Source organism: Halichoerus grypus, chromosome 13 (assembly GCF_964656455.1).
Source record: "Halichoerus grypus chromosome 13, mHalGry1.hap1.1, whole genome shotgun sequence".
In the NCBI taxonomy this organism is placed as follows: Eukaryota; Metazoa; Chordata; class Mammalia; order Carnivora; family Phocidae; genus Halichoerus; species Halichoerus grypus.
This window is the reverse complement of record NC_135724.1, coordinates 63,581,904-63,595,347: the sequence shown is the minus strand read 5'-3', so window position 1 is coordinate 63,595,347 and position 13,444 is coordinate 63,581,904. Positions and strand designations below refer to the sequence as shown.

At 37.3% G+C, this 13,444-nt stretch overlaps 1 protein-coding gene across 3 annotated transcripts in view; it reads left to right on the top strand.

Annotated features, from left to right (window-relative positions):
* Positions 1-13,444, top strand: part of PIEZO2 (piezo type mechanosensitive ion channel component 2) — a 492,797-nt gene that overhangs the window by 254,610 nt on the left and 224,743 nt on the right. For all 3 annotated transcript variants that reach the window (XM_078060633.1, XM_078060632.1, XM_078060634.1), the window contains exon 5: positions 9,213-9,375. In XM_078060633.1, coding sequence (XP_077916759.1) covers positions 9,213-9,375 — 163 coding nt within the window. The remainder of the gene's footprint in view (positions 1-9,212; positions 9,376-13,444) is intronic.

Below are 13,444 nucleotides of genomic sequence, written 5' to 3'. Positions count from 1 at the left end.
TCCTAACCCCTTTCTCCCTTCTCTTCACTTCTCTGAATGCGCTTCATCAAAGCAAGAACCTTAGGATTCTCTTAACTGACCCTCTGCCTCATAAATAACAGAAGTGAAAAGCCATCAATACACTTTATTTAAGAATGAAGTGTGTGTGTTCTGAATGGAGAATAGCAACTTCTCACAATGAGATAAGTGGATTAAAATACTCAAGTAGTGTTTCACCTTTAAGGTGAAAAAAAAAAAATCCTGCCACTAATGTAAAAAAAAAAAAAATCCTGAAAATCCAGCATCAGCTCATACCTTTAGATAATTAGAAATTGGCATGCAATTGCTATTTTAGTGGTAGAAAATGTTTCTGAGTTCATAGAAATGAGCTAACTATTTGGCTTCTCCAATGCATCAACAACCGCGTCGTCCCTTGACTTGAATATTGAAAGTGATTCTCAATAAATGGTACATTTCTCATCCAAACCTTTCTTCACTTACATCAAATCCATTTAATACTTCTTTATGTGACTTGCCATATGAAGTCATATATTCAGTAAAAAGATAGCCTCCATACATATTTTTAAGACATGTGGGAAGCAGTTGAAATAAGAGTTTTATCTCTTACATTAAGGTTTTACTATTAGATATACATTCACTTTACCTGTTCTTAAGGTGAATTATGAAATTTGAGTGACTGATGGACCTCAATCAAACAGAGTACTTAAGCTTAAGGAAAACGAAAGTAGTCCAACTCTTAGTCTGTCAACCTCAGAGGCCACCAGAGTACTAGGTAGAACATATTAATAGTTTGTATTCATTTAAATCATGCTCATTTGATATTTTAATCATTTATTGGAATTCCATTGAAGTTGACCTTTTTACTAACTCTGAACCAAAGGATTTACCTCACAAAAAGAGTTGCATAAATGAAATTATTCTTTTTGAACTTCTGGAGAGGACTGTGGTCACATTTATGCCTGGTTGCTCCTTCTCAGCAACACCTGAAACTCCCAACATTTTTCTTCTTTCCCAGTCCCATTTCAATTCCACGGCCTCCTTATTGTGGATTTTCCTAGTTGAAATGAAACTTTAAAGTCAGAAAGACACTGAGAAATCATTTTGTAGATGAAAAAACTGAAGCTTGCTGGGGTGCCTGGGTGGCTCAGTCATTAAGCGTCTGCCTTTGGATGGAGCCCCGCATGGGGCTCCCTGCTTCGTGGGGAGCCTGCTTCTCCCTCTCCCGCTCCCCCTGCTTGTGTTCCCTCTTTCTCTGTGTCTCTCTTTGTCAAATAAATAAATAAAAAATTTAAAAAGAAAAAGAAAAACCCTGAAACTTGGAAAAATGAAGTGGTTTGCCCATGGAAATACCCACATGCCTCACTTCTTCTCTGGACCTTGCCGGGAAGGATGGTGATTGTATTCCATTAATGAGGCAGACCTAATATAATCATGGTCATTAGAGCATCACTTGTTATTATCCCCTGAAGCCATAAAACAGAAAAAAAAAAACATAGGCCATAAGCTTCTTACATCTTAGTGTTGAATTTTTGGATCTGACTCCAAAAGCAAAAGTAACAAAAGCAAAAATAAACAAGTGGGACTACATTGAACTAAAAGCTTCTGCACAGCAAAGGAAACATCAACAAAATGAAAAGTCAACTCACTGAACAGGAGAAAATATTTGTAAATCATATATCTGATAAGGGCTGATATCCAAAATATATAAAAAACTCAACTCAATAGCAAAAAATCAAACAATCCAATTTAAAAAAAAAATGGGCAGAGGCTCTAAATAGACATTTTTCTCAAAAAAAGACATACAGCTGGCCAATAGGTGCATGGAAACATGTCAACAATACTAATTATCAGGAAAATGCAAATCAAAGCCACAATGAGATACCACCTCACACCTGTTAGAATGACTATTATCAAAAGGACATGAACCAACAAGTGCTGAAGAGGATGTGGAGAAATGGAACCCCCGTTACACTGTTGGTGCAGCCACTATAAAGACCAATACAGAGGTTCCTCAAAAAACTAAAAATAGATCTACCATGTGATCTAGATCTAGCTATTCCACTTTTGGATATTTAACCAAAGAAAATGAAAACACTAATTTGGAAAGATGTATGCACCCCTATGTTCATTGCAGTATTACTTCCAATGGTCAAGATATGGAATTAACCTAAGTATTCATGGATAGATGAATGGATAAAGAAGATGTGATATACACACACAATGGTATCCTCTTTGGCTATAAAAAGAAGAAAATGTTGCCATTTGTGACAAAATGGATGGACCTTGAGGATATTGTGCCAAGTGAAGTAAGTCAAAGACAAATACTATATGATTTCACTTATATGTGGCATCTGAAAAACAAAACAAATGAACAAAGAAGACACATGAACAAATAAGACAAAACAAAACTCAGAGATACAGAGAACAGATTGGTAGTTATTAGAGGGGAAGGGGGTTTGGAGTGGGCAAAAAGGGTAAAGAGGGATCAAACTGTATGGTGATGGATAGTAACTAGACTTATCGTGGAGACTTACTGTGGTGATCACTTTGTGGTGTGTACAAGCATCAAATTATTATATTGTACACCTGAAATTAATATGCTGTACACCAATTTTACCTCAATAAAAAAGTCATTATCTTTTCCAGCCAAGATAATTGACTTCATGTTTTTCAGATATGTTCTACACAAGGAATTTTAAGCAGCATGACTATTCCAACTTTAAAAAATAATATGAAGTATTAAAGATATATTTTTGTTCCTACCAACTAGCTTTCAACCAGTTTAAGGACTTGAACATTACTCATATTTTATTTTTGGTATTTATACAATAGTTTATTGTATCCTTCTTCCCTTCCCAGAAATAAGTGTTTGTCATTTTCATGTTGTTCTTTATGCATAAATCCCTAAGTGATCTACATTCGGTACTTTTGCTTCTTCTATGTTCCACATTATGGTTGTGAGATGATATATCCATATTTAGATCCATCACACATTTTGCACTACTTTATTCATTTATAGTATTTATTCTGTTTTGTGGAGGTGTACTAATTTAATCTATTCGTTTTCCTCTTGAAGGATATGTAGGTTATTCCCAATTTCCAGCTTCCTCAATTCCTTTTCAAGAGGTGTAATCACTCTGAACAAATAAGATCAATGTGACTAGAGCAAGATTGGAAAGAAAATATTTGCCTGTTTAAGAGATATTTTAAGCAGTTTAGCATATGCTTTTATATATATATATATGAAAAATATAATTGTTGTGTGTCTGGAACCCTAAGATAACATTTTATAGGGAAATATATATATCGATCTCATTAATTCATTAAAACAGGACTTCTACATAAAACCTGGTTAGCGTGATTTCAAATGTAGAATTTATTTGAAATAAAATTTAATTTATTGTTAGATGCTCTGGATGTATACTTATAACTAGTTCAGAGAACCTTATCCAAAGATTTGCTCTATGCAGTGCACCATCTCTGGACAATCTAATTTATTCTATTGACTTTAGCCAACATATATGGAAGGAAACTCTCAAGTCTACCCCTTCAGCCATGACTTCTCTCTCAGGCACAAATCCCATTGTGGCTTCCTGCATGAAATACTGCCTCTGCACTACACTTCACATTACCATGAACAGTGCCTCCAAGCCCCACTTCCTACAACCAAATCACAATCTCTCCTACAGTCTCTCTGTTTCCTTGGTGATTATGTTCCTCCTTTGCTCCAAACCCTTCAGTAGTTCGGACTCTGTGGATTCTTTGCCAAAAATCCAAGCCCAGTTGGGCCCAACCTTAACCCATCTTTTTTACTTTATCTCCCTTACATATCTTCATAACCAGCAATCAATTTCCAGGACAGTGTTTGGCACATTGTAGATGCGTAATAAATATTTTTTGAATGAACGAATAAAAAATTCTTCCAAATTGAGCCATTTAATGTTCATTAGATACACTTCATATCTCTTGTTCTTGAAATGTTTTCTCCAATGTATGTATTTAACAAAACTATATATTATTATTAATTATTATATATTATCATTAATATATAATAACTATATATTATTATATATTAACAATATATATTATATATATATTTCATGATTTATATTTTCCAATTTTGGCAATTACATCTTTGTGTCCAAGTTACTGAGACTAGTCATGAACTCCTGATCTCTAGCTATTCCCAAAGTAACATTTCTTCCTGTCTGGGTTTGTATTTTATTTTTCCTGAATGAAATGATCTAAACAAACTAAAATATCTCATCTAATTCTTCACCAGTACTTTGCACAAACTACTATTATACAAAGTAAAGTGTAAATATTTAGAGATAGCATTTATTCCCCCAGCCTTTACTCTGTGCACACTGTACCATATATGTGTGTGTGTGTGTATATCATACATACAAATAGAGTACACATATATACAGACATATATAGTTCTTGGATACAGAGAGGAAGTAGACAGGAAGCTCTCAATTTGGTAAATAAGCAAGCGACATAAAATGTTAAACATTTATGATCAAGTATGTGCAAGTTATGGCAGGCCTCTAAAGGAGGAAGTGGTCAAGGAAGGGTGATGGAGGGGCTTCACAGTGGAGAGGTGGAAAGTGAGTTTGAGAGGTGAGGAGAATATAAAAGTGTGAGAGAAGGACATTTTTGGGTAAGGGAGAAGATTTCACAATAGCTCACAGGGAAAAACACTTGTGTATTCAGGTAGATGCGATTTGAAGTACAAGGAAATCATGGTAAGAGTTGAGACAACCAGGCCTGGAACCCCAAGGGCCTCATATGCCATGCTCAGGAATATGGACCTTTCCTGTAGGCAGCACCATTCACATGGTCAACCTTATGCTTCTAAAAATTAAACTCTGGTAGTAACATGGAGACCTGTTGGCAGAGGGGACCACCTGAGACAAAATAGTAAGGGTGCTACTGCAGTAATCCAGGAGCAGAATTGAGATGTGGCAATAAAATGGCGGCAAGAGAAACATTATGGAGACAGAACCTCGAGCTTTTCAGTGAGAGAATGGCAGGGTCCAGGTTCTGTCTTGGTTGCTAGATTGATGACAGCACCATTTTTCAAGGTTAGGAAGAACAGATTTCAAAATAAAAGTAACATTTAGTTTTAAAAGCTTTAGAAGTGGACATATCTAGTAGGAAAATGGATATCTGTTGGTATGTCTCAGGGGAAAGGTTTGGACTGGGTATGTAGATTTGTAAGTCATCATGTTGGTGCCTGGGGGAGCCTGGGGGGTAGATAAATCATCCGGGCTTACCATGTAGCATTAGAAAAAAATAAGTGAAGAGTAGAACCTTGCAGACTCATCCATATTTGAGGAGAAAAGAAGAGTCTGATGGGTAAAACCCAGCCCAGTACTTCTTAGTGGGATTTCCCACTAAGCAATGCAAGTTTCCAGGAATATCCATAGTAGGTAGATAACTAGAAGAGAAAGGTAGAAAGCCAAGGAGTAGGTTTGAGAGCAGAAAGGGCTGATCTTGCTTGTCAAGTGCAGCACAGAGGTGGGGTAGGATGAGAATTAGAATGAGCTGTTTGGGCCTTGCAGCGGGGAGATCACTAGTGACCCTTCCTTGACAGGGCGTTTTCTGAGCAGTGTGGGCAAAGGAACCTGTTACAGTAGGTAGAAGATGGCTGAGCAAGGACAGGTGCGGTGAGGGTTGTCTATACTCATCAGAAGGCTTTGAATAGAAGTACTCTGCCCCTAGGTGAGCAGCTGGCCCAACCATTTAGCCCTTTCCTTTGTTGGTTTCCAATCTATCAGATGAGAAGAACTGGACTATTTCTAGTTATCTTCCAGCTTCATGATTTCAATGACTTACTGAGTCAATGGATGGATAATTGGACGATTGGATGAGAGAATGGAATGAGATGCCACTGACTTCAAAAGTTATTAGAGACCTATTAAACATTGAATTTGTAGGGATTAGCTGCATGTTAGGATAATTTCCAAATTATCCATTCATTTCAATCAAAAATCTAGACCAGTGAGCAGACTCTAGCTCAACATTTCCTAAGACCTGTTCCATGAACACTAGCTCAGTAAAATGTGATAGACATCAGATAAAATTTTTAAGAAATGATTTTTGGTCAAATAAATTTGGGAAACAGAGGTGTAAATAAACTCAACTTTCTTGTTTTACTACATAACTTCAGAGGTTCTTTACTACAGTAATAAGCATTGTGATTTTTCTAACACTTATTTGACCAAAGACCTTTTTTTTCTTTTATTTTGCCTTGTTTTGTTTAATTCGCCTCATTTCTGAGGACTAGCATTCTGATGAATGTACTTTAGTAGACACTGGTCTAAACAATGAAGAAGGAAACTTGATTGATAAGATGATCTCCAAATGATATATCAGTGAGACTATGACCTGTTCATTGGACATGCTCTTCATTATATCCTTCAAAAGTTTCTTTGTTTCTGCAGTGGCAGCATTATGAATGCACTGCTTTGTTCACTCAGCAAGCCAAGAGTAGTAGTTAATAGGTTAGCACCTCTGTGGCTGAATGATTTCATTGCAAATCGGGATCACAGCCCAATCCTGGATCCAGTAGCTGAATTCTATCACAGCGAGTGGAGTGATTGCTTTTGCAAACAGCATTCATTTACTCTCGTAATATATGTATGCTGTGAAATGTGTCTTTTGGGACCAAGAAACACAAAGCTGAGACTGTTTCCTCAAAGTGACTGTTTGCAGACTGGGAGCTTAATGCAGTCCACAGGTGGGAAAGGCAGAAGGCTCTTCTCTGGCTTCCCACGTCTCTGTACCTCTGTACCTTGGGGCAAGAAGCAGCTGAGGCCACAGCAGGAGTCCTTGTCACTTTTCCTTTAAGAATTCCTTTCCCCTTAACTCCGCTTGGTTAGTGCTTTTCATACGACGTCACAGTCAATTTGTTTCCCATGAAAGAGCTGTAATAACCTATTCCCCTAAATCCCCCTGATTAGGACTAGCAGCTCTCCTGACCGTAGCCCCACACAGCAAACACCCACCAAGCCTGGCCTTTGTGTTCTGGTCTCTCTCCTGGATCCCCTCTTTCTTCTCACTGAAATGATACTAATTTTTGTTTGCTCTGTTTGATCACTTTAAAAGTATACAACAGACTTCTACCTTTGTCCTGTGATAAAATCAATCATTAGATTTCATTGTTATAAGTGTAGTTTAGATGAAGTTTTCTTAATTGAATTCTCTTCCTCGTACCCCAAATGAACGGAATTTGCAATGTTTTTAATACCTCTGACACAGTCCTGTTTGTTTCATTTATGGAGGTAAAGGGATTTCTTCCCACTTTCATGTTTCTCTGTTCAGAAGGGTTTAGAGCCATGTATAAACAACAAAGCTTATGGGGGGCATGCTCTCTTCCAGACCACTTTTTAAAAAAGCAAATTAGACTGGTCTGAAGATTTTTTCCTAGACTCTTTAAGTAATTAAGTTTTAACTTTTACATATTATTATAGTAACAAATAAATGGAAACATTCTAAATGTGCAACAGTAGTGGAGTTACATGCTATCTGATCGTGAACATGGTGATGTTTAAAAATCATCAGTGAGTCATAAACATATTAGTGATATATTAAATGAACTAATCATTTTCAAAACAATAGGTAACGTATGAGCTTGGCATTGTAAACCCTCAATGTGTGTGTCAAGGTACCAAGGAAGCTTGGAAAGAAAAACCAGGCAGGTACATACATGAGAATGCCGTGGTCGAGAGCATAAAATTTGGACCTAAAGGGAGCTTGAGTATACTTCTGCTCTCTCTCTATCTGTGTGACTTCAGGGAAATAATTTCACCTTTTGGAGCCGAAGTTGGGATTTTTTTAATGTAAAAGGAGGATAAATAATAATACCTAACTCTATATGGTAGTTGGTTGGATAAAATCATATGTACCAAACTCTTAACACAGAGCAATTGCTCAGTTAGTGGTAGATATCATTAACAATGCTTTAATTTATCAAAATGTTAACAGTGGTTATATCTAGGCAATGGGGATCTTGCTGTTTATTATATTTTATGTTTTTGTCAAAATATATAATATATACAATGTAAATGAATCCAGTATGTATTTGATCACACACACGCTTAGTTCCTGAACAGGTTTTATCTCTGATAAACATTGAGTCACTTGCATTTAACTCAAATGAGATAAAGAAGGCAAAGAATAGGATCTCTTTGACACGGAGGAGGAACATATGGCCATGGGAAGCCCCCCAGTGGAATGCCGCTTGTCAGTGTCGGGCTTACACTTGAACCCATCCTTCCAATTCTAAGTTCACTGTCCATTCTCCAAGATTAAAAGAAGAAACCTATCAGGTCTGCCTTTCTTAGAACAGTATGGAAAACAAAATCAACTACATATTCAAAATAATGAAGAGGTCCTGCCTTCAAGGATTGCTGTAACATTTTCTCTGTTTTCCCTCCAGCTTTGATTTACATCTAAAGTACAATATCTTCTGACTGCTAGTACGTGTCTAGTTTTTTTTTTATTATGTTATGTTAATCCCCATACATTACATCATTAGTTTTAGATATAGTGTTCTATGATTCATTGTTTGTGCATAACACCCAGTGCTCCATGCAGAACGTGCCCTGCTCAATACCCATCACCAGGCTAAGCCATCCTCCCACCCCCTCCCCTCTAGAACCCTCAGTTTGTTTTTCAGAGTCCATCGTCTCTCATGGTTCGTCTCCCCCTCCGATTTCCCCGCCTTCATTCTTCCCCTCCTGCTATCTTCTTTTTTTTTTTTAAACATATACTGTATTATTTGCTTCAGAGGTACAAATCTGAGATTCAACAGTCTTGCACAATTCACAGCGCTCACCATAGACGTGTCTATAGTTTTTTAACTGCTTCAGCTAGATTGCTGACACCTGGGTCTGTACTGTGCACGCGGCTTATTGAAAGACAATATAGTTCATTAGCATGTTTTAGAAGTGAGACTTGGTTTAGGAGTCTTTATAATATTTCTGAAACTCCAGTGAAACCCTGGTGCCTTCCTGAATCTTAGCAGATTACACAAGACTCTGAGGTCGATGAAAAGCTTTCCTGGGCCTTGTAGGCAGAAACTGAGTATTGCTTTTTTAAAATTCATTAAGGAGATACAGACATACTTGGAGATAGTGTCACCATAGAAATAGAAAAACAACTAAATTTCCTCCCCCTCCCTTTTTTTTTTTTTCCCTCCGTAGCTTAAAGGGAGCTGATGCTGGCAATGGGATCAGAGTGTTCGTGCCTGATATCGGGATGTTCATTGCTAGTCTGACCATCTGGCTCGTCTGCAGAAACATTGTTCAGAAACCAGTGACAGAAGAAGCAGCACAGTATAACTCGGAGTTTGAAAATGAAGAATTGGTAAATCTGATTTCATGCATCTATCCTCCTTCTTTGATTTCTGAGGGCCTTGAACCTTCTAATAAGTTGTGTAAGAGTGAAATGTGCAAAGCACTTAAGCTTTGGGGTGCTTGGCTTCAGTTACGTTGCACAGCCCCTGGTGTAGTTCTGATGGGTAGGCATTCGCATCCACATCTTGGCCATGAGGAGCCAGTTCAAGGAACATGAGGGCCGCCTTTCGTGAGGCATTCATCCTGACCCAGTGTTCTTTTCACTCTCATCTAATATTATCTCAGATGGTTAACCTTCTAGATTCATAATATTATGGCCCATTGTCTAGATACCTTAGTTATTACAAAATATTTAGAGAAGAAGTAACACCTGGTAGTTTGGGGAGAGAAAAAGTAATTCCTCCCTGAAGGGAAGCTTTCTGGTCCGTGCACCTTGCTCTTTAGAGTGGACTTGTGTTAGCATGTTTTGATCAAGTTATTTTAAAGCATTCCAGAGAAAAAATATATACCTTTGGGAAAGTGTAAGAATTGGAAAAAGATAACGATAATGAGGAAAATGTATGTTAATTTTTAGCTATGTGTTTTAGCAGAAAGAGTTTCAGGAGGATCAGGGAGCACATCAGATCTCATTCGGTGTATGACAGCAAGTTAGACAGCTCATCCCTGTCCCCGGACCTGTTTCTGAACACTGATCCATTCTAATGACTCTACTTTGTTATATGAGTTTCAGTGACACTGATTTACAAAGTAATTGGTTTGGTAATTGAAAGATGAAATTTACAAAGAGAAAATTACGAAAAAGACTTACTCTGGACAGTTGACCCAAGACACAGCTACCAAATGTTCTTATTCAGAAGTTTTGGCAAGAACTTTAACCTGCAAAACTGAAGTTAATTGAAATCACTTACTTTGAGAATGGTAATCACAAAGGCCTCAAGGAAGACAAGTCTCAGTTATGGCAAGTGACCTATGTGCCTCACAAATAAGCAGCAAATTACCTTGTATAGTTATTAAAAACAAAACAATAAAGTGAGGATATAATTCAACAGATCTATACAATCTAGAAATGATACTACTGCTGAAAATCATTTATGGGTAAAAAACACAATCACATCGATCACATTGCATATCAATATTCTGCTATTTTTAAGGCAAATGTTAACAAGTACTTGGTGTAAAAAACAATTATAGCAAGGTAGCAACTAACCCTATCTTGCATTTAAGTCTACAAACTATGCAGCACTTGTCAGTGTCTTAAAAATGGGTAAAACTACGAGAATGCCTTTTCTTCTTGTTGGCTTTCCAATTTTAAAGCAAAACTTAAAATTTTAATTTTCAGTTTTATATTTGAACTTCAATTTATAATAGTTACAGTTTTGAAAATCATCTGGCTTTGATAATTATCGCCAAAATTGTCCAAGTTTGGTGAAAGTAACCCCACGAACCCTCCAGACTTAGGATTTTTCATTACTATTATTTATAAAGGCAAGATTATTTTTCAGTTATCCTCATATTATAAATAGAAGATAAAGGATATTTATTGTAAATGGAGTAGACTCTGAAGGCAGACATCGAAGCTACTAACAGTGGCTATGTGATGTTGAGAAACTTGTTTATTCTCTTTCTTCTGCAAAATGAGGATGGTCATAATCCTACGTAATGGATTTGCTGTAAGCACTAAATGAAATGTCAAATAAAACACACCTAGTGCAGCGCCTACTCATTGGGGTGCTTAATGAGATGCTACTTGCTCTCCTCACCTCGCTCTTCTCCAGTTGGAGAGGTCCTAGAGCAGTTTCAAATTCAGAGTCCTCTTAGAATGATAGAAAGTAAAGTTGGGTGGTGAGTTTGAAGCCAACCCACTCAGTAAGAGAGTTCCTTCTGTGCTCTTTGTCACAGATAGCCATAAGTGAATGGCAAGGCTTCTTATAAAAAGAACTTCTGTCACTAAGGACAGATGCTTTTTTGCCATAGGACTAGGGAAGCCTACACTGACTGATGGAAGTTAGCGGATTTCAGGTTATGTTAAGGTCACACATCTGGTGAAGAAGAGAACACAGAACCTTCAAATGGATTAGTTCTAAAATCATGTTTCCTTTTGGATTTCACACAGTTGTCAAAGATAAACTTAGGGTACTTCTCTTCCATTTGAAACCTGTTTAAATATCTGTACTCTTTATATTATTAATGGCATTATTTAAAAATAACAATAAGATGATAGACATTCTAAATATTATTTATTTGGGGGCTTTGAAAAATCCTAAATATCATTATTATGAGGTTGAATTTCTTCCCCTTTAGATTTGTTTTGGCCTCATTTAGATCTTAATTTCCATTCTCTTAGTACATTCCAGCCCCCAGGTGGCCCGGGAGGAGCAGGCTGGTGTGTGAATCTTCTGAGATGAATCCACAAGGAAATATTTCTTACATGTGAACAATCTGGCTTGAGTCTGAAAAGAATAGAAGCACATGGCCAAAATAAGTAGGAGAATTTATTTTGTTTTGGAAGGTCCCAACATATTTCCTCCCTTTTATAAATCTTGACATTTGCACTGTAGAATGTTTTGTTTTGAGGATCCTTTGAAAGAATAGTGTTTGCTGGCATTGTTTCTTCTTTCATTTATCTCAGTGGAGAAATGGCAAGATTAATCCATTGGTGCCTGCAAGAATTTCTTTTCAAATCCGGCATTGTTTTAAACTAGCAACTAATCCCTGAAGAAGACTCAAGAGTCTTTCCTAATCTTGCTCAACTTGATAATGAGGCTCAAGTTTGCTGTTTTAAAGGGCATCACAAATCCCTGGATTTCCCCACCGCCAACCCCCCCCCCCCCCCCCCCGCAAAAAGCCCCAGGGAAAGTCAGTGGGTGGGAGGATCTGCCCAGATCTTGCATTGTTACAGAGAATCTTGTATTGTACAGAGAACAGAGCTCAGTAAGGGAGCCAATTCCTCAAGTGCCAAAAAAGGTTCTCTTTCAACTGACACATCTGTGGTCTTGTTTATCTGTTCATTGCAATTGAGAAGCAGATCTACAAATCATAACTGGGTGAAAGATCCTTAATCTTAAATCTTAAAAAAAATGAGTCACGTTATGAAAATTAAGTCGTGTAGGAAAAGGTCACCTGTGCAATGAAACACTTTGTAATTTCACCAAACTGCTGTACCTTGTATATTTCTGTACTACTAGCTCTTTCTAGCTATTTAATGCGATTTCAGGCTTTATTCTTTTGGAAGCAAATAGTATTCTAATATATTATTAATCCAAATTTATGAGCAACTAAATGTTTATTCAAATAGGAATTTTAGTCATGACTTGGTCTGCTTAAATAGTCTGACAAATCAAATACAAAGCATAAAAATAATATTTCAGTATAAGCATCCACCATCTGTTAAAAATTCAGGTATGCAACATTTGGATCCTGCTTTATTTGGAAGTTCATTCTGAGCCACAAAACCTGTACCCTCCTTTCTTTTTTTTTTTAATTTTATTTTATTATGTTGTACCCTCCTTTCTGATGCCTAATGTCCATTAGGCTCCCACGGCATCTGCATTCTGGCACATAAAATCACCAACAGGGCCATGCCTCAAGTTTCAGCATTGAGGTTTTCGAAGTTACTGTTCTTTTTTTTTTGGAGAGCAAGGAACAAAGAATGAAAGAAATCAATCTTTTTACTGTCACCTTCTAATAAGGCATTCAGCATCTCCCCTGAGATTTAGTCCAAAATCACCTGTTTTAAGTTTTCTAGATCCTGTCTTTTCAGGCACACAGACAGGATCATCTGAAACATGGCAGCGTTCAGTAGGGTAAGAAGCTGGGCAACCGCCCACTTGCCCTACCAGCCTTGAGCTTCCTGGCTTTTGCCGCCTCTCAAGGTCACTCTCAGGAACTAGGCAAGGACTTACTGTCCTATGTCCCCCAAAATGTAGCACCCTGGGTCTGTCTTCTCTGGGTTAAACACATTTACAGTTTGGGGGAACCTTTAATTGTGGTGATTTTAGATGCCATTAGTTTAAATAAAGAGAAAGTTTCTAATTGGAGGAAATCATTGGCCTGTTGTCTTCAAAAAGCTTCGGGAAGGC